This window comes from Anoplophora glabripennis, unplaced genomic scaffold, assembly GCF_000390285.2.
Source record: "Anoplophora glabripennis isolate ALB-LARVAE unplaced genomic scaffold, Agla_2.0 scaffold1162, whole genome shotgun sequence".
Lineage (NCBI taxonomy): Eukaryota > Metazoa > Arthropoda > Insecta > Coleoptera > Cerambycidae > Anoplophora > Anoplophora glabripennis.
In genome coordinates this window covers 64,191-86,528 of record NW_019417290.1, presented here as the reverse complement: position 1 = coordinate 86,528, position 22,338 = coordinate 64,191, and the positions used below count along the sequence as shown (strand labels likewise).

General features: G+C 32.7%; 2 protein-coding genes across 2 annotated transcripts in view; both read left to right on the top strand.

Annotated features, from left to right (window-relative positions):
* Positions 1 to 145: 145 nt before the first annotated feature.
* Positions 146 to 5,989, top strand: LOC108913771. The gene is made up of 5 exons (XM_023456135.1): positions 146 to 265; positions 385 to 681; positions 738 to 1,006; positions 2,853 to 3,098; positions 5,911 to 5,989. The coding sequence occupies exons 1-5, from the start codon at positions 146 to 148 to the stop codon at positions 5,987 to 5,989; spliced, it is 1,011 nt and encodes a 336-aa protein (XP_023311903.1).
* A 1,003-nt stretch (positions 5,990 to 6,992) lies between these two features.
* Positions 6,993 to 22,338, top strand: part of LOC108913769 — a 28,621-nt gene continuing 13,275 nt past the window's right edge. The window contains exons 1-6 of the mRNA XM_018719391.2: positions 6,993 to 7,051; positions 9,651 to 9,989; positions 18,186 to 18,306; positions 18,431 to 18,721; positions 18,778 to 19,046; positions 20,577 to 21,086. Coding sequence (XP_018574907.2) covers positions 6,993 to 7,051; positions 9,651 to 9,989; positions 18,186 to 18,306; positions 18,431 to 18,721; positions 18,778 to 19,046; positions 20,577 to 21,086 — 1,589 coding nt within the window. The remainder of the gene's footprint in view (positions 7,052 to 9,650; positions 9,990 to 18,185; positions 18,307 to 18,430; positions 18,722 to 18,777; positions 19,047 to 20,576; positions 21,087 to 22,338) is intronic.

Sequence of the window (22,338 nt, the reverse complement as noted above, 5' to 3'; positions counted from 1 at the left end):
CTCCATTACTAACCACAAACTACAAATAGATTCTATGGTCTATGCTACCAAAAGAAGCCGGAAATTTTAGGTTAGAACTAGAAGTGACTGAATTATATTTTTGTATGTGTTCTTTTCATAGTCAAAATAAGATTGTTACAAAACAATGACTGATGTTAAGGAAACTTCTTCGTGTAATCTTTGCCTTAAATATATAACCAATGAAAGTTTTAAAGTAATAGACAGCAATATCAGAGACATTCTAGATAGTCTTTTGCTGAAATTGGTAAGTCAGTGAATTATAGATTAGATCTTAACAGTCTCAAGTGTAAGGAACTTTTAGTATTTAATAGTTATTTTACGTCACAGTTATTGTCTTTTTGGTTAACGCTGCATATTTTTCAGAAACCTGATGGCGAGAGCAAGGTTATATGTAACGTTTGCAGAAGAAAGCTAAATGCGGCATCAGAATTTAAGTCAACATGTCTGAATACCGATAACACAATTATTCCTTATGTGGATAGCGAAAAAGTGTTGCAGCTCGACTTAAGAGAAGTATACATGCTGGAAAAGAAAAGCGAGATAGTTGATATTTCTTGCAGTCAAAAAATATGTCGATTGTGTATGCACTCAGTAGAAAGTGAGTTTAGGTGCATACATGAAGTGGAACTTGAAGCTATTCAGAAATTGGCTCCTGAAATGGTATGAAGGATATTAAATACATGCATATTTTGTAATTTAATAAAACTGCTTTGTAGAATATGAATATCATCAAAGATCCCGTTGTTTGTAAGCGATGCTTGGATTCTCTGTGTACTCACAACAGTTTCCTAAAAGATTTCTTAGAGGGAGAGGAAAAAATTGAAAGTACTTTTGTTTCTTCAGCCACAGAAAATCAAATAGATACGTCTTCACTTGATTTATTGGTTAAAACTGAAAACCTGGACGAGGAATTCGATATTAACGAGATGGAAATGTTAATCAAAGCTGAAAGTATTGACATAAAATCGGAAGATGAGGAAAGGAGGTAAGAGAAGATTATTTTAATATTAATCTAAAAAATGGCAGCATGTGCTTCTGGCACTGTCGTGTGTCATTCATTCATTCAATTTTTTTTAACTTTGCCTGAAATCGAAATCAAGTTACGAAACGATTAGTGGTTATGTAAGCGGATTGCAAGAAGAAAACCAGATTAACCTGATTTATAGTCTTATTAAGGAGGTATATCGGGGTCCGAGGGAAGTGAGGAGCCCGATAGCCATCTTTTGTACAAGTCAAAGAAAATGTTGAATGCAGTTTTAAAAGTTCTGTGATAGAAATTACATTATTACTCACTGTTGTGTTTTTAATCTCTATTTGAGTAATGTTACAAAAGTTTTGCAGCTATAACAAATTTTTTAGATATAAAGTTTGCTGAGAAATATTTACGTTTCTTTGTTATTCCGTACAAATGCTTTTATCTCAAGTATTATCTCAAATATATTAAAAGGATTTATCAACTGTATTTTTTATTCCTAGTCTCTTTTAATTAATCTAGTTTTTTAAAAACATTATAAAAAATCATCTGTTGTGGATAATTTAGGAAAAATGTATTTGTATGAAATCAATTTCGTATTTATCAAGTCTTTCAAATGTATTCCCTCCTTGCTGTCAACTGATTGCGACGTTGCCTCATTAATCCTCAAGTCGGACAGAAATGCAATTATTCGTTTCTGTTTCTAATTAATACAGCTGCACTATGTTCAAAACTTACATCAGTTTTACATCAAAAATAAGATAATACCGTGTACTATCTATGGAAAAGTTTAGTTTCACAACTTTTACATTTTTTTCTCAGTTATGGGCAAAAAAAGAGCCGCACCGTCCATCTTCGCTATAGATAGATAGATAGATGGTGTATATTTGACCATTTGTCATACATTTATGGCAAGTCAAGTGTACAAAATATTTACTTCTAATACAACAACAACAATACAAAAACAACAGTACAATATTATCAACATTAACTACTCACAAACATACCCTACAGCACATACACATACAGATCCTACTCATAATGAGTATTACTAAAAGCTTGTACATGTAAATCTGTGTTAAAAGGAACAACTTTCAACAACAATATCTCAAAATCTAGATTCAAAAAAAATTTCAAAAAAATATGACGCACAGAGGGAGCACTGAGTAATACGCTATATAAATTTCAAGTACATCTGTGCATTTGAGTAAACCTGATATACCTCCCTAAGGAGGATTTTTATTGCGATATTACGTAATATTTGAATTTTGTTGTGTGCGACTCATAGTTCCTAACTTCTGTCGTGAGGGCTGAGGAAAATGACAGTTCAAAAGCTTACTAGAACTAATAGGTTTAAAGTATGATGGGTTTTCGGTTGTTATGTCCTGGCAAATATACCTGACCACTGCCAGATACAGACTTGCCTTACCAAAAAGGTCACAACTGATCGATCTGAATTTTTTAATAATAAAATGTCTAAAAACAAAATTCCTTGTCTTATTCCAACTTTATACTTTCTTATTACGCTATTTGAACAGGTGAAAATTATTTCATTATAATAAAAATGAAATAATGCCCTGTGGAGTTGATAAACTTATAATTAAATGTCTGTTTGTAACAATTTTAATAACAATTCAAGCAATTCTAAGCTTGACCACATTAGAGATCACACTTAATTGTTTCGGTACGGTGGTACAAATGTATAATTAATAATTACGCTACCTTCAAATGTAAATATGTCCGTTTATTAGAGTCACTTTTTGTTAAATGCATTATTTTGAAATGAGTCACCTATAAACCTCTTAAAATTAAAACTTGATGTTTAAAAATACCCTGTATGAGCAATTTTTTTTTTTAGTGATATGCCTTTCGAGGAGAGCGACTGTAAAGATGCAGAAGAGGATGGATGTAAACATGAGAATGAATCAGAAATGAAAGCCAAGCAGAAGCTCAAAGTATTGTACAACTGTGTTTCGGAACACTGTGCGAGACACGAGAACGATTTGGAAGCAGATAAATATGATTTGTATGAATGTGATACTGAAAATAAGAAATTACTTCAGAGGCATTTGTTAGAAGATCCTTCACAGGATCCAATGTACAGGTGCGACGACTGCGATTTCAAAACTAAATACACCCAGAATATCAAACGACACCAACTGAAACATAAAGATCCTTTGCAGGTTCAAATGTACATGTGTAATGACTGTGATTACGAAACTAAGTACAGGGAGAATATCAAACAACACTTACTGAAACATAAAAACCAGAAGTGTCCTTCCCAGGTTCAAATGTACAAGTGTAGGGATTGCAGTTATGAAACTAAATACAAGAGTTATATCAAAGAGCACCAGTTGAAGCATAAAGCTCCTTCGCAGGTTCAAATGTACAGGTGTAACGATTGTGGTTATGAAAGTAAATACAAAAATGCTGTCAAACGGCATCAACTGAAACATAAAGATCCTTCACAGGTTCAAATGTACAGGTGCAATGACTGTGATTACGAAACTAAGTACAAGAATGTGATCGAACAGCATCAGCTGAAACATAAAGATCCTTCACAGGTTCAAATGTACAGGTGTAATGACTGCAATTACGAAACTAAATACATCAAGCATATGAAAGGACACCAACTGAAGCATAAAGATCCTTCACAAGTTCAAATGTACAGGTGTAACGACTGCGACTACGAAACTAAATACAAGAATGTTATCGAACAGCATCAGCTGAAACATAAAGATCCTTCACAGGTTCAAATGTACAGGTGTAATGTCTGCAATTATGAAACTAAATACAACAAGCATATGAAAGAACACCAATTGAAACATAAAGATCCTTCACAAGTTCAAATGTACAGATGTAGCGATTGCGATTTCGAAACTAGATACAAGTGTGCTGTCAAAAATCACCAACTGAAACATAAAGATCCTTCACAGGTGAAAAGGTACAGGTGTAATGACTGCAGTTACGAAACTATGTACAAGAATGGTATTGAAAAGCATCAGCTGCAACATAAACAGCCTTCGCAGGTTCAAATGTACAAGTGTGGCATTTGCGGTCACGAAACTAAATACAAGGTAAATATGAAACGGCATCAACTGAAACATAAAGAGGCTTCGCAGGTTCAAATGTATAAGTGTAACGATTGCGATTATGAAAGTAAATACAAGTATGCTGTCAGAAAACACCAACTGAAACATAAAGATCCTTCACTGGTTCAGATATACAGGTGTAGCAGCTGTGATTACGAAAGTAAATACAGGTATGGTATCAAACAGCACCAGGTGAAACATAAAGATTCCTTACAGATTCAAATGTACAGGTGTAACGACTGCAATTACGAAAGTAAATATAAGAATAATATCAAACAGCACCAACTGAAACATAAAGATCCCTTGCGGTTTCAAATGTAGAGATGTAATGACTGCAATTACAAAACTATATGCAAGAATGTTGTCAAACAGCATCAACTACAACACAAACTGCCTTCGCAGGTGCAAATGTATAAGTGTGACGATTGTGGAAGTGTGTTCATAAATGCAAATGTACCGGGGTGCTTTGCTAACAACCAAGCATGACTCTTTGAGAAGATCTCAATTGATGCACAAAAAAAGGTTTGCAGGTGCGAATTATTACCCTTCGTACGTAGTGCAGAATATTAGGAGTAGTGCAAATTATTAAGAACGACAAGTGTGGATGTGACACCAATCGTAAATATGTGAATACAAAGAAAACGTAACGCCTGCCTTGAAATACATTGGTTGAAACACGAAAACCTGTAGAATTCGCTAATAATTATGTCCACACTTTCTATTTCTCACAATGTGATAGTCTGCTAAGCATGTACATTAGTTTTAAACACCGATATTGTCAACTGTGTAGAACATGTAACTAAGACTCTAGGACGATATTGATTATAAATTTAAAACAGGAAGTAATACAGAAAAATTTCTCTAATAAAAGTTTATTAGCAAAAGAAAGCTTTCATGTCACTATTTTGCTGTATTTTTATCATACATTTCTATAATGTATTGCAATATAAGAAAGATTTGAGAAATGAACATTATTTTTGTCTTTTTAGAAGTATGTAGGTACTTCTGAAACAATAAAAACAATTTACAAACATTGCTAATGTTCGCATTTTGGCAACTCATATATTTCTCTCAAAGTAAATCCATCGATGAAACTTTCTAACAAGAATGGTCAAAAATCCTGAGTTCGTTAACTATATTATATGTAATATTTCATAAAACTACCGTTTAATTAGGTTTACATTTTAAGAACAGAAGAATTAGATTCAAACCAGCGCGTGTGTAGCTTGGCGGGAGCGCCGTTGGATATTTAGCCACTCCTGATTGCAGCCGTAGATTTAATAGTACTATATCAGATCTATGGTGGCAGCTCAGGTATCAATTCACAGAACTCTTGCTTAATGAAGACGAATTATATTGTAGAATACGATTCATACAACTTTCAAATTACAACCATAGGTATATATTATAGAAAATATACGTAATATAATATTTTCTACATTCAACATTATAATATAACAATTATTTGACTGTAAATATATCAAACAACAATCATAGTATGTTAAAAACTTAAAAGTGAAGTTAAAAAACATACGATTTCGGATAAAAGTTAAAATTATTTCTACTTTTTCCGACGTCGTATGAATTTTAAAAATTTCGGATGAAAATGAGCGGTAAAAATTTGAATGTATATTAACCAATAGAACACTTTCGGACCTTCGTATCGTCGGAATTCGGGTGCATGGGACACCGGTCTTACTCGGACAACGAAGAGCCGGTCAGTGTCGTTTCTCCCATCTGTACTCCTAACCACAACTAAGCTTTGTGCTGCACAGAGTACCAATTCAGATAATTTTTGCTTTATGAAAGTGAATTCTTTTGTAGGATCCGATTCAACGAAATCTATAGTTTACAGAGTATCACTGCAGTTAACTCGAATCAGTACGAAGAGCCTGCGCAATGAGCCGGATCAGTGTCGTTTCTCCCATCTCTATTCCTAACCACAACATTACGTCCTGTGCTGCCAGTAGTGCCAGTCGAAGCACAGAATATCTGTAATTGGGATATTCTGTGGTAGAAGCCAAAAAGGTTAGAAGTGTCGGCGTTATATTTTTGTCTCTGTGTTCTTTTTATACTTAAAATAAGATTGTTGAAGAGCAATGGCTGATGTTAAGGGAACTCCGTGTAGGCTTTGCCGTAAATATAAAACCGATGGAACTTTTGAAGTGATAGACAACAGTATCAGAGACATTCTAGATGTTCTTTTCCTAAAATTGGTAAGTCGGTGAAATATAATTACATTACGTCTTAACAGTTTCAATTGTAAAGCAACTTTTAGTGTTTAATTGTTATTTTACGCCACAGTTATTTTCTTTCTGGTTAAAGTTGCATATTTTTCAGAAATTTGATAACGATAACAAAGAGGTTATATGTACCGTTTGCAGAAGAAAATTAAATGCGGTGTCAGAATTTAGATCAACATGTCTGAATACCGATAAGTCAATTATTCCTTATGTGGATAGCGAGAAAATGTTACAACTCGACCTAAGAGATGTGTACATGCAGGAAAAGAAAAACGAGTTAGTTGATATTTCTTGCAGTCGGAAAATATGTCGATTGTGTATCCACCCAGTAGAAAGTGAGTTTAAATGCATACATGAAATGGAACTTGAAGCTATTGAGAAATTGGCTCCTGAAATGGTATAAACCATTATAAATAATTGTATATTTTGTAGTTTAACACAAATGCTTTGTAGAATATGAATATCATCAAAGATCCCGTTATTTGTAAGCCATGCTTGGATTCTCTGTGTACCCACAACAGTTTCCTGAAAGATTGCTCAGAGGTAGAGAGAAAAATTGAGAGCACTTTTGATTCTTTAGTCACAGAAAATCAAATAGATACGTCTTCACTTGATTTAATCGTTAAAACTGAAAGCTTGGACAAAGAATTTGATATTAACGAGATGGAAATGTCCATCAAAGCTGAAAGTATCGATATAAAATCGGAAGATGAGGAAAATAGGTAAGAGAAGACTATTTTAACATTAATTTAAAAAATGGCAGTCCGTGGTCCTAAAGCCATTGTGATTTATATGATTAAATACGTACTGTACCATCTGGTGATAAACTAATTGTAACAAATTATGCGGTTTTGTCGGTTACAAAGAGTATTGTACAAATTTTTATATAATCATTAAATGTTAGGTTAACAAGTTGCTGGGAAAAAATTTAAAATCATTATAAAACAATCGGTATGGCTTTAAATCAGATATGGATACAAAAAATGCTATACCATAGTTTATTTCTTCAAAATTTTTTTATTTTTGGGCAGAAATCGAAATTTTCTTGGGACGAAAATGTTAGATCTCTTGCCAATTTGAGAAACGATTAGTGGTTATTTAAGCATATTGCAAGAAGAAACCCAGTTTGACCTTCACTTATTCTTACTGAAAATTAATTTTTACGCTATTTTAATGGTATCGGCATAATTCAAATTAAAGAAATATCTTCTAAAAAATCTTATCAAATGACGTCAAACAATGTTCTTTGATACCAGAAATCTAGGTGTGCAACAGTTGATATTGCAGGGAACGACTATTTTATGGGCTGCATGCCCCAGCTGGCATCGAATATACCACTGTCATATCTAGTATCAGTTAGTAATACATGGTTATATAAAATAAAAACTAGAAACAATTTGATTAAATATAATTACTACAAAAATATATACCTGATACACGGAATTGTAAATAATCATTCAAAGGAGTTTTTGAATTTTTTTGTTCTGTCGTCACTTTTGACAGATGAGCACTAAAAAAAAAAACTACTACAAGCCACATTTTATTTCATTCTATAAGTTCTCTTTTTTGATGTCATACCTGTTTATACGCCTAGCTGAAACGTTTCCACCGGCTTATTTTTCAGCTGAACGTGATTTTTTATTATTTATTGTTATAAACAAATCTATAAACAATTTCAGCTTTGCCAGTATACACTTTTTTTTACATTTTTCAACGTGGGTAGGGGTCCTATTACTCTCACCTCCACCAGAAGACCGGCAGCTGAAGGTCGTTTTGCTTATGCATCATGCAAGACCTTACATATGGATGAAAATCAGCCTTCGTACTACTGGTCACTAAAATGTGCCTTGGGCTTTCGGTGTATTAGTACTTTTGTTGATTATATTATGGTCAAGGATAACCTTGTACAGAAAAACAGGATAATCGTCAGATTTTAGTGTTTACTTAAATTGACGACTACATTAAGAAATAACGTCGTTGGAAAGGTATATGCTTCAGTGATAGAAGAAATTAAGAAAGAAATTGCAGATAACTACATATATATTACTTTTGACGAAACAACAGATGCTTGCAGTCGTTACATAGCTAATCTAATGATTGGAAAACTTTCTGAAGAACCTGGAAAACCTCATCTTATAGCAGTAAAAGAACTTGAAAAAACAAACAACCTAACAGTTTTGCAGAGACCATTAAAACTTCCTTCCCATTGGTCAATGATTTAATTGCTAATGAGAAGAAAATTTTTTTAAAGGCCCCATTAAGAATGCAGTTTTATAAAGCGTATTTACCTGAAACACCATTACCACCTGAGCCTGTTGGCACCAGGTGGGGCACCTGGATTCGAGCCGCAATATTTTATGCAGATAATTTCCAAAAATTTAAAGAGTTAGTTTTACAAATTGAAGATGATTCCCANCATTAAGAGTGCAGTTTTATAAAGCGTATTTACCTGAAACACCATTACCACCTGAGCCTGTTGGCACCAGGTGGGGCACCTGGATTCGAGCCGCAATATTTTATGCAGATAATTTCCAAAAATTTAAAGAGTTAGTTTTACAAATTGAAGATGATCCCCAATCCATTCAAAAATGCAAACAACTTCTTCAAAATTCTGAAATTGAACAGTAATTGATTTACATTAAATGTAACTATAGTTTTGTACCAGAAAGTATTTTAAAATTAGAAGGAACGTCTGAAAGCATGCCAGAGTCAATAGATATAGTAGAAAAATTTATATATAATTGTAAGCAAGTGCGAGGTGAAGTAGGAAAGGCCGTAGCTACGAAGTTAGAAGGGGTAATTGAAAGAAATCCGGGTTATAATGTTTTAGTTCAGGCTTCAAATGTAATGTCCGGTATAACTTTAGAAAATTTGGATATTGAACCGGCTTTAATTCCAAACTTAAAATTTTGTCCTGTAACTTCGGTTAATGTAGATATATGTGCGCTTATTATAAAGGTTTTTGATTGCATATAATCCGGTCTTTAGTAATAAAAATGAAATAATGCCTTGTGAAGTTCATAAACTTATAATTGAACGTTTGTTTGTGAAATGTTTGGAAGTTACTATCCTTTTTAACACAATTCAATCAAGTTTGACACTAACGACGATAGAAATGACAGCAGAACTGAATTGTTCCGGTTCCGGTGGAACAAATATATAATAATTAATAATCACATCTCATTAACTTGAAATGTGCCGTTATTTGCCGTTTATTGGAATAATTATTTGTTAAACGCAATATTTTGGCATGTGTCACCTATAAGCCCTTAAAATTAAAACTTGATTTCTAAAAATACCCTGTATATGCAATTTTTTCAGTAACACGCCACTGCTGAGTTCCGATGTTGTACCATTCGAGGAGAGTGACTGTAAAGATGAAGTAGAGGATGGATGTAAACACGATAATGGATCAGAAGTGAAGACCAAGCAGGAGCACAACGTATTGTACAAATGTGATAAATGTATTTACGAAACTGAAAGTGAGATCTGTTTTACGGCACACTGTGCGAGACACGAGAACGATTTGGAAGCGTATAAATGTGAATCGTGTGAGTACGAAACTGAAAATGAGAAATTATTTCAGAGGCACCTGTTGAGGCATAAAGACTCTTCAAAGGTTCAAATGTACAGGTGTAATGAGTGCGATTATGAAACTAAGTACAGCAATTATATCAAACGACATCAACTGAAGCATAAAGATTCTTCACAAGTTCAAATGTACAGGTGTAACGACTGCGGTTTCGAAACTAAATACAAAAATGTTATCAAAAAGCATCAACTGAAACATAAAGGTGAAAATGTACAGGTGCAACGACTGTGCATACGAAACTAAATACAAATATGATATCAAAAATCATCAACTGAAACATAAAGATCCTTTGCAGGTGAAAATGTACAGATGTAATGACTGCGATTACAAAACTGTATACAAGAGTTATATCAAACAGCACCAACTGAAACATAAAGATCCTTCACAGGTTCAAATATACAGGTGTAAAGACTGCACATACGAAAGTAAATACAAATATATTATCAAAAGGCACCAGCTGAAACATAAAAATCCTTCGCAGGTGAAAACGTACAGTTGTAACGACTGCGATTACAAAACTGTATACGAGAGTTATATCAAACAGCACCAACTGAAACATAAAGATCCTTCACAGGTTCAAATGTTCAAGTGTAATGACTGCAATTACGAAACTATAAACAAGAGTCATATCAAACTTCACCAACTGAAACATAAAGATTCTTCACAGGTTCAAATGTACAAGTGTAATGCCTGCAATTACGAAACTAAATACAGCAAGCAAATGAAAGTACACCAACTGAAGCATAAAGATCCTTCACAAGTTCAAATGTACAGGTGTAACGACTGCGATTTTGAAACTAAATACAAAAATGTTATCAAAAAGCATCAACTCATACATATAGATCCTTCCCAGGTGAAATTGTACAGGTGTAACGACTGCGCATACGAAACTAAATACAAATATAATATTAAAAATCACGAACTGAAACATAAAGATCCTTCACAGCTGAAAATGTACAGGTGTAATGACTGCAATTACGAAACTATATACAAGAGTTATATCAGACAGCACCAACTGAAACATAAAGATTCTTCACAGGTTCAAATGTACAAGTGTAATGACTGCGATTACAAAACTGTATACAAGAGTCATATCAAAAATCATCAACTGAAGCATAAAGATCCTTCCCAAGTTCAAATGTACAGGTGTAAAGACTGCACATACGAAACTAAATACAAGTATATTATCAAAAGGCACCAATTGAAGCATAAAAATCCTTCGCAGGTGTAAATGTAGAGTCTTTTATAATAGATAGTTGTTGACATGTGTGGGTTGGGAAATCAACTATACAGGGCCTCCCAATTTCAGTCTATTAAACTTTAGGGGCAGATAGAACCAATAATGATGGTACTTTATCAACGTGTACTTCGAAATTTCAGCCTGTTTGGAAATAGTACAGTTTTTTTTTTATTAAACTTGGTGTACTTTAGATTGGGTCAAGTTTCTATAAAATAATGTAACATCAAAATTGTTGCGCGGAGATAGTGGGGATAACGTCATTGACAAGGTCAGGATTTCGATAACAATGAATATTATGCAAATTCTATAAGTTCACTTAAGTATTATTTTTTTATTCTAAAATGAATTTATTACATAGTTGGAATAAATAAGCAAAGATTCTAAAACTATTGGTTTTTTTGTTAATAACGTATTGGAATATTTTGTTACAAATATAATTATAAATACAAATTTAGTAATCATTAAAAATACGCAAGATTCAATATTTGATAGAAAAATTAGGTACTACAAACAGCATGAAATTCATTTGGCCAGCGCATAACCAATTTCCCAATAGAATAATTAACTTAATATTTTATAATACTAAATAAACAAAAAATATTTAATATCTTCAAATTAATTTAAATAGTATGTGTGAACGCAACAGGTAGTAACCCTTCTCGTAGGGAATTAATAAATATTAATAGAAAATAAAATATACTCGCATCGAACTCTTAGAAAAAATTCCATTTTGAAACAACAGTATCAAAAGCTTTGAACATGAGTAGATCGATTATAATTGTTTTTTATCCAATTTTTATTTAATTTCTCTTAAAAAAGATATATTTTATTATTTACTCAAGTATTTTTTACTCTGCCCAAATCCAAATTTTTTTTATCTTATCGAATGAATCGAGTAGTGTCCTTCGATAATAGAAATCTAGGAATGCGTAAAACAAACACTGTTTCACTTGATTTGACCAGATTAAAAAAAAAATAAATTTGTTCGAATTAGCTTTAAAATAGAGCATAAAGTGTAAAGTAAAAAAATAACGTAATAAAAAGGGCATATTGTATATATTGTATAACTAAACAATTATAATAGATCCCATGTTCAAAACTTCTGGCGGTCATTTCAAAATGTCTTTTTTGTAAAGGTTTGATGTTTTTTTCTGTTATTATATATTTTCATATGTTTCTTACGTAATTAATCTTTTCAAGGACCAATAAGAATACTGCTTATTTCTTTGAATGATTGAATTATTTAATTTCAATACAACGGGTACGTGTTTTTGAGTTAAATATATATAGACATTATTTCCAGTTTTTATTTGGATAATTTTTTATTAGTAGCCTCCTAGGTATTGTCGTGGTATAACGCAGTGCTAGTTGAGGCATGCAGACTGGAGTAGTCGTTTCCGGCATTGTCAGTAGTTAAGAGTCTTGTCGGTCGAATTAGATATCTTTTGCATAGATTTCTGGTACCGAAGAACGTTATTTGACTTCATTTGAATTAGCTAATATCTCTAAAATAGACTACGCTCTGTATTGTGACCATAATTGGTAACTTAGCAGGATTGGAAATAAGAATAATCAAATACATAGGTTTTAATTTTTAAAGTTGGAACTAGATAAACTCCTTTGGATCAATGAAGGGCTAAAGAAATTATATAGGTATACCTACGGCCTACGTAAGACAAACATAGAAATCTTTTTTTCATTAAGCTATCGAATTGACGTTTAGAATTTAGGTGCTAACCTCGATATTAACATAATTAACTGTAATAAGCTTGATGTGATATTTAGACAAATTTTTCCTAATGTACTTATTCAAAGTTAGTTTGGGGGGCACTATCAACACAAACGAATGATAAACGGTGTTAAGAAAATCAACAAATAGAGCGTAATGTTGCGTAATGCATAAGTAAACCAACGTAATGTAAGTTTAATGTGAGTCAATGCAGCGGGATGAAGGTTAATGCAGTATTACGCTATGTAATACAATACAATGCAATTTAATTCTGCATAATGTGACGTAATGCGAACCGAATTGTCCCAGTAAAAATTCAAAAGGTAAAAGACGTTGACTAACAAAAGAAGCTGATGTACTAGGTGTTATTACTTGATTAAAATTTAATACATTTATTAATAGTGCAATTGTAGATTGTATTTAAATCATCCGTTTCTGTCATTTTGTTTATGTACTTATTGTATGACTTTATACCTAGCCTTAAATACCTTTTTTGACAATTAAACTTGATATTAAAGATTTGAATCGATTCTTCATAAAATTCAAATTATTATTATTATGTACAATCATTGATTGAACTATTGATAACATTGTGAAGAGAAACAGGATAGTCGTTAGATTTTAGCTTTTGCTTAAATTAACGAGTATTCTTGTTGTGGTATTCCTTAATATTTGAATTTTATTGTTTGTGACATTCATAATTTCTAACTTCTGTCATAAGGGGTATAAGAGGAATGACAATTTCAAATCCTACCAGAATTAATAGGTTTAAAGTACGATGGTTTTTTCGGTTGTTATGCCGTAGCAAATGTACCTGTTGGCTGCCTGCTGTAGACTTACATTGCCAAAATGTCACAACTGTGTCACCTGAATTTCTTATTAATAAAATTGCCAAAAACAAAGTTCCTTGTCTTACTCCCAACTTTATTATTTCTTTTTACCCTGTTTGAACAGGATGAAAATTATTTCACTAAACTTAAAACCTGATTTTCAAATATACCCTGTATATGCATTTTTTTCAGCGACATGCCACTGTCCAATATTGCACCATTCGAGGAGAGTGACTGTAAAGATGAAGAGGATGGATGTAAACGTGAGAGTGGATCAGAAGTGAATACCGAGCAGGATCACAAAGTATTGTACAAATGTGATAATTGCATTTACGAAACTGAAAGTGTGATTTGTTTTACGGCACACTGTGCGGGACATGATAACGATTCGAAAGCATATAAATGCGAATCGTGTGAATACAAAACTGGAAATAAGAAATTACTTCGGAGACACCTGTTGAGGCATAAAGATCCTTCGCAAGTTCAAATGTACAGGTGTAACTACTGTGATTACGAAAGTAAATACAAGGATTATATCAAACAGCACCAATTGAAGCATAAAGATCCTTCACAGGTGAAACTGTACAGGTGTAAAGACTGCAACTATGAAACTAAATACAAGAGTGATATCAACCGGCACCAACTGAAACATAAAGATCCTTCGCAGGTTCAAATGTACAAGTGCAACGACTGCGATTATGAAAGTAAATATAAAAGAGCTGTCAAAGAGCACCAACTGAAGCATCAAGATCCTTCACAAGTTCAAATGTACAGGTGTAACGACTGTGATTTCGAAACTAAATACAAAAATGTTATCAAAAAGCATCAACTGACACATAAAGATCGTTCACAGGTGAAATTATACAGGTGCAACGACTGTGCATACGAAACTAAATACAAATGTGATATCAAAAATCACCAACTGAAACATAAAGATCCTTCACTTGTTCAAATGTACAAGTGTAAAGAGTGCGATTACGAAACTAAATACAAGAGTCACTTCAAACGGCACCAACTGAAGCATAAAGATCCTTCACAAGTGAAATTGTACAGGTGCAACAACTGTGCATACGAGACTAAATACAAATATGATATCAAAAATCACCAACTGAAACATAAAGATCTTTCACTGGTTCAAATGTACAAGTGTAGGGACTGCGATTACGAAAGTAAATACAAGAATAATATTAAACTGCATCAAAAGAAACATAAGAATCCCTCACAGGTTCAAATGTATACATGTAACAGCTGCAAGTATGAAACTAAATACAAGAGAAATATGAAACGTCACCAACTGAAGCATAAAGATCCTTCGCAGGTTCAAATGTACAGGTGTAACGACTGCGATTACGAAACTAAATATAAGGATTATATCAAATATCACCAACTGAAGCATAAAGAGGCTTCATAAATGCGAATGCATCGGTGTGCTTTGTACAGCCCTTCCATCGTTGTGCAAAATATTGGCAGAAATAGAGGCGTTTAAAAGCGATAAGTGTGAATATAACCGCCTCGCTTGAAATATGTTGGTTGAAACACAAAAACCTGACCGAAACGGAGGCTGAAAAGTGATTTCGGACTAGCTTTTGTAGAATTTGCTGATACCTAGTTATGTCTACACTTTCCCGTTTCTCACAATGTGACAGTTTAATAATTGACGAACGGTTCATAACTTCTATGTGTACATTAATATCAAACAGCGAGATTGTGAACTGTGTAAAGCATGTAATTAATAAAGAGGTCTAATGTAAAATAAATATACATTATTGTTATAACAGAAAGTTGTGAACTGCTGCTTTCACTATTGTCCCAATTTTAATCTCTCGGCTATTAGGAGTGGAGAGAGGTACCAAGAATGATAGTACTTTGTTTTATATAGGGTGTTTTTAGATGAAGTAGCAAAAATGGTACCAGTGAATGTGGAGCCAAAACTAAGAGGATTGAAACAAAAATACCTTATATGAAAAGAACATGAGGAATGCTAGAGACACGAAACTTGGTATGAGTATTCTACTAATAAATAGACAACTTTTCAATATTTGTTCGATTATTGGCGTATTTTATAAAGGAGTGAAACAGTCAACCCCATTGCAATATTCTATTAGAAATTTTATTGGGAAGACTGATTTATTGCGCAACTTTTTTACCTCTTGTAATTTTTCGATAAAACCGAAAGTTTTCTAGTAAAAAAATTAGATGCGTCATCGTTCACGAAAGGGGTAAGAAAAGCAAAAAATTCGATTTTTTTATTTTTTTCACTTTATGCCTCTAGTTTTTTTTTAAGTAAAGATAGTTATAGGCATTGCTTTATAAAAAAAAGTAGATCAAATTTCCTTCAAAACAAGAAATTGTAAAGTATTTTTGGATGAAAATTGACTGATATGGCCGCTCAAACTTAGCCAATTTTTCGATTTTCGTCTCGTTTAATAGGCAAAGGAAATTGCTGTACAAAAAAACTAGATGAGATTCCCTTAAAAATGATGTGTTTTCAAAAGTTTTTGGACTACTTAATATAATATACTAATATAATGGACAGCAATATAAGTTGGAATAAATACATAAATCATGTTTGCAGAAAATTAAATAGCAGCTAATATGCCATATTAAAACAAGAATATCTTTACTACAGATCAATTAATTAATGTTTACTATGCCATTGTTTACCCTCACATTTCTTATAATATTATTTTGTGGGGTAGTGTAGGGGCTGCTTCCAAAGTTTTTATTTCTCAAAAAAGAATTATACGGCTAATTTTTAATTTAAAATACAGAGAAACCTGTAGAGAACATTTAAAAAAACATAGTATTCTTATATTCTATTCTGTTTATATATACAAGTGCATTCTCTCTGTAAAAAATAACTATCAGAATTTTTGCAGAAATTCCGATTATCTAGTCTTTTTGAAAAAAGCCCAGTCTATATGGGGACTAAACTTTTGAATCGGCTGCCCGAGTGTGTGAGACGAGAATAATCCAAATGGTTTTAAATGAAGACAATTTTTATCAAATGAATGTTTTTATAATGTTGCAGAATTTTTAGATAGAAAATTTTAAAACTTATTGTGCATGTATCTGTAAGAGTCTTATCAATTGTTAATGTATCGTATATACTTTTATATACTTTCCTGTTATATTGACTTGTCCTATCTTTTTCTTGTAAGATCTGAAGGGATGAATAAATATATTATTATTATTATTATTATATTATAATATTGACTGAGTTATAACCGGCCAAACTTAAATATTTTCTTGATTTTCGTCGTTTTTAACATAATAATGATTATAATTCTTATTATTTTTACAACAAATTGGTTCTTTACTTAATAAAAAATTATTTCAAGGATTTATTTGTTAATAGTAAATAAAAATTTTCACAACTTCAAAAAAGTAAAAAAAAATAAAAAAATCTTATTTTTCGCTTTTTTATAAAATTTTTTATTAACGATTTTTTACTTCAAATGTTTCTTTTAAATTTTTTTAAATAAGCCATTTCGATGGGAAATTCAATTCTATACAAAATTTTTCCTATGAACTATACCGAAATTTTGCTTCATTTTCGAGCTACAATTAAAAAACTGAAAGGGCGCATTTTCACCCCTCTCTCCAATTTCAACCCTCTAATTTAATAGCACTCCGCGGTTTTTTCATCCAAAATGACCATTTGAACGATTAATTAACGATTATGTTTNGATCTCAATAGCTTCATCTATGTCTTCAAGTACATCTTCTACAACTTTGACTTCCTGAAAATTGTCACAATTGGAATGGTTTGGTAGAATGGTGGATCTTGGAATGGTTTGTTCCATATTTTGCACAAAAATGCATGGGTATCAGAAAAATTTAATTTTTTGCTTTTTTAAAATTTATTCTCGATTTTTTGCATAAAATTTACCTTTTAAGTTTTTATAAATAAACCATTTCGATGGGGAATTCAATTCTATAAATATTTTTTCTTATGAACTATAGCGAAATTTTGCTTCGTTTTCGAGTTACAATTAAAAAACTAAAAGGGGTGCACTTTCACCCCTATCTCCAATTTCCACCCTCTAATTTAATAGCACCCCGCGGTTTTTTCATCTAAAATGACCATTTGAACGATTCATGTAATAAGATGTCTTGAACGTCATAGTTTTAAAATCCCATAATCAATAGCCTAAATTGCGCGTGTACGTGAGCAGTGCTCTTGATTTCGTTTCATGTCTTCGGCAACGGAAAGATCCGAAATTCAGGACGAATCAGAAGGAACAGAACAGGTCCGTGTGAGCCTTCATATGGTGGACCAGTCCGACTACGATGAGCCGGTTCAGTGTCGTTTCTCCCATCTCTATTCCTAACCACAACTGCAGTCTGTGGTCTGTGCTGTGCTGTGCTGTCAGAAGAAGCCAAAACAAAAAGGTTAGAAGTGACGGCTTGTATTTTTGTGTCCGTGCCCTTTTTTTTTTTACTCAAAATAAGATTGTTTTAGAGCAATGGCTGATGTTAAGGAAACTTCATGTAGGCTTTGCCTTAAATATATAACCGATGAAGGTTTTGAAGTGATAGACAACAGTATCAGAGACATGTTATATTTTCTTTTGCTGAAACTGGTAAGTTAGTGAAATATAATTAGATTACGTCTTAACAGTCTCAATTGTAAAGCAAATTTTAGTGTTTAATTGTTATTTTACGTCACAGTTATTTTCTTTTTGGTTAAAGTTGTATATTTTTCAGAAATTTGATGACGAGGGCAAAGAGGTTATATGTAACGTTTGTAGAAGAAAGTTAAATGCGGCGTCAGGATTTAAATCAACATGTAGGAATACCGATAAAGCAATTATTCCATATGTGGATAGCGAGAAAGTGTTACAGCTCGACTTAACAGAAGTGTACATGCAGGAAAAGAAAAGTGAAGTAGTTTGCAGTCAGAAAATATGTCGATTGTGTATGCACCCAGTAGAAAGTGAGTTTAGGTGCATACGTGAAGTGGAACTTGAAGCTATTGAGAAATTGGCTCCTGAAGTGGTATAAACCATATTAAATAATTGTATATTTTGTAATTTAACAAAATTGCTTTGTAGATTATAAACATCGTCAAAGATCCCGTTGTATGTAGGCCATGCTTGGATTCTCTGTGTACTCACAACAGTTTCCTAAAAGATTGCTTAGAGGTAGAAGAAAAAGTTAAAAGTATTTTTGATTCTTCAGCCACAGGAAATCAAATAGTTACGTCTCCACTTGGTTTATTCGTTAAGACTGAAAACCTGGACAAGAAATTCTATATTAACGAGATGGAAATGCCCATCAAAGTTGAAAGTATCGACATAAAGTCGGAAGATGAGGAAATTAGGTAAGGGAAGACTGATTTACCATTAATTTAAAAAATGGCGGGCGGTAATCTTGACACTGTCGTGATTTATATGATTAAATACGTACCATACCATCTGGTGGTAAACTAATTGTAACAAATTATGCAATTTTGTCGGTTATAAACGATATATTGTATAAATTTTTATACAATCATTAAAAGTTATGTTTACAAGTTACAGGGAAAAATGTAAGACCATTATAAAACAATCATTAGGCTTTGAATCAGATAATACACCACACCAATATTTAGTAACAGCTACAGTTGAGCCGTTGGACCTTTACTTTCTCGTCATCAAGGATAATGGTATGAACTAAGATTAAAAAATGAGTTAAAATCAGTGATCGTGTTCATGAATTACTGTTCATTTAAATAATAGTGAGGAATCACATTTGTGTAATGAAAACATGTTTTGTGATATTTTGCATCGTAACAGTTTAAAATCCACCAAAACCAAACAAACTTGATCTCGATTTACTGAAACAACGGCATGACTCACAGGCCAATCAATAGAGGCTTTGTTTGTGACAAAAATACTAGTAGCAAATGTACTGTGCCATCATATAAAAACAGTCTATATATGCTTATATGTTTCCTACCATTTTTTATAAGTGGATCTTATTTGTGGAAGGGTGAAATAGGCGGTGACTATCGCACCGATTTCTATGACTTTATCGCTATCACGTAACGGCCAATGAACCATGGGGACTTTCCTACCCTGTATAATCCACTACTTTTGTGCACAGGGTCAGAAACGATTCTAGTCAAATATGTCTACATTTTAAACGTATAACAAACGACAATATATTTGTCTCTTTGTCAGTCGTCAGGTACAATTAATAACATCTTTCGGAACTTGTGTCAGTCGTATAACACATGAAGGCGACAGCTTGTCTTTTTCTATCAGTTAATTCAAGTTGATCAATAATTGAACTTTTGCCTTTTATTATATTGATGACATAAACGTAAAGATGCAACGAATCAACTGTACAACTGTACAAAAGACTACTAGAAATAATAGCTTTAAAGTACGGTGTTTTTTTTGGTTGTCAGCTACAGATTTACCAAATTGTAGCAACTGTTTGATCTGAATTTTTTATTGATAAAATGTAAAATCAAAATTCCTTGTCTTATTCCAGCTTTATATTTTGTTAACACTATTTGAACGGCATAAAAATTGTTTCATTATCATAAAAATTAAATAATGCCTTGTGGGGTTCATAAGCTTATGTTTGTGAAATTGGAAGTTACTATCCATTTTAATAACACATAAATCGATCAAGTCTAAGAGTGACGACGATAGAAATGACAGCAAGCACTGAATTGTTCCGGTACGGTGACACAAATGTATAATTACTTAATGATCACATTTCATTAACTTTAATTGTAAATATGCCCCTTTATTAGAGTATTTTTTTTTTTTTAAACCAAACATTTTGGCATGTGTCACCTAAAACCTTTAAAAATTAAAACTTGTTTTTTAAAAATACCATGAATGTGCAATTTTTTCAGTGACATGCCGCTGCAGAGCTCGGATATCGTACCATTTGAGGAAAGGGTCTGTAAAGATGAAGAGGATGGAAGTAAACGTGAGAATGGATCAGAAATGAAAACCAAGCTGCAGCGCAAAGTGTTGTGCAAATTCAGTAAATGCATTTACGAAACTGGAAGTGAGTTCCATTTTACAACGAACGATTCGGAAGTGTATAAATGTGAATCGTGTGAGTATGAAACTGAAAATGAGAAATTACTTCAGAGGCACCTGTTGAGGCATAAAGACCCGCCTCAGATAAAAATATACAGGTGTAAAGACTGCCATTACGAAACTAAATACAGGAGTTATTTCAAACGACACCAACTGAAACATAAAGATCCTTCGCAGGTTCCACTGTACAGTTGTAAAAACTGCGATTACGAAACTAAATATAAGAATGGTATGATACGGCACAACCTGAAACATAAAGATCCTTCACAGGTTCAAATGTACAGATGTAAAAACTGTGATTTCGAAACTAAATACAAGTATGCTGTCAAAAAGCACCAACTGAAGCATAAAGATCCTTTGCAGGTTCAAATGTACAGGTGTAATGACTGTGATTTTGAAACTAAATACAGGTATGCTGCCGAAAGGCACCATCTGAAACATAAACATCCTTCACTGATTCAAATGTACAAGTGTAATTACTGCGATTACAAAACTAAATATAAGTATGTTGTTAGAAAACATCAACTGAAACATAAAGATCCTTCGCAGGTTCAAATGTACAGGTGCAGCGACTGTGATTTTGAATCTAAACACAAAGAATATATCAAAAAACATCAATTGATACATAAAGACCCTTCACAGGTGAAAATGTACAAGTGTAATGATTGCAGTTACGAAAGTAAATACAGCAGGAATATGATAAATCACCAATTGAAGCATAAAGATCCTTCACAGGTAAAAATGTACAAATGTAACGATTGCGATTATGAAACTAAGTACAAGTATGCTATCAAACTGCACCAACTGAAACATAAACAGCCCGCGCAGGTTCAAATGTACAAGTGTGACAACTGCAGTCTTGAAACTAAATACAAGTTTTATATGAAACGGCACCAACTGAAGCATAAGGATCCTTCGCAGGTTCGCGTGTACAAATGTAACGAGTGCGAATACGAAAGTAAATACAAGAATTATTTGGAACAACATCAACTGAAACATAAAGATCCTTCGCAGATTCATATGTACAGGTGTAAAAACTGCAATTTCGAAACTAAATACAAGAGTTATATCATACGGCACCAACTGAAGCATAAAGATTCTTTACAGGTTCAAGTGTACAGGTGCAGCGACTGTGATTACGAAACTGTATACAATAGTTTCATCAAACTGCATCAACTGAAACATCGACTGTTAAACTGTTCAGCTGCAACGACTGCGATTTTGAAACTAAATACAGGAGGTGTATCGGACGCCACATGTTGAAGCATAAAGATTTTTCTTAAATGCAAATGTACCCGTGTACTTTGCTAACAACCCAACATATTTCCTCAAATACCCATTTTTTATCATTTTTGTTTTAATATATTTTTATTAACCATGTCAAAGGCAACTATTTTCCCCATATCACGATTTTTGTTGGAAGAGTTTTTAATTTTTTTAGAATAAAACTTTTGTTTAGCATTTGTATTATTTTTGTACTTCCGTTTTTCAGATAGAACCAAGAATGATGGTCTTTGTACCACATTTACTTCGAAATCTCAACCATTTTGAAAATAGTAGAGATATTTG

What these genes read in the sequence shown, in the direction of transcription:
- LOC108913771 (XM_023456135.1), top strand. Translation starts at nt 146, where the DNA reads ATGACTGATGTTAAGGAAACTTCTTCGTGTAATCTTTGCCTTAAATAT. An exon ending in TCGGAAGATGAGGAAAGGAG is followed by an intron (nt 1,007 to 2,852) that starts GTAAGAGAAGAT and finishes TTTTTTTTTTAG; the next exon opens with TGATATGCCTTTCGAGGAGA. An exon ending in TCACAGGATCCAATGTACAG is followed by an intron (nt 3,099 to 5,910) that starts GTGCGACGACTG and finishes ATTCTTTTGTAG; the next exon opens with GATCCGATTCAACGAAATCT.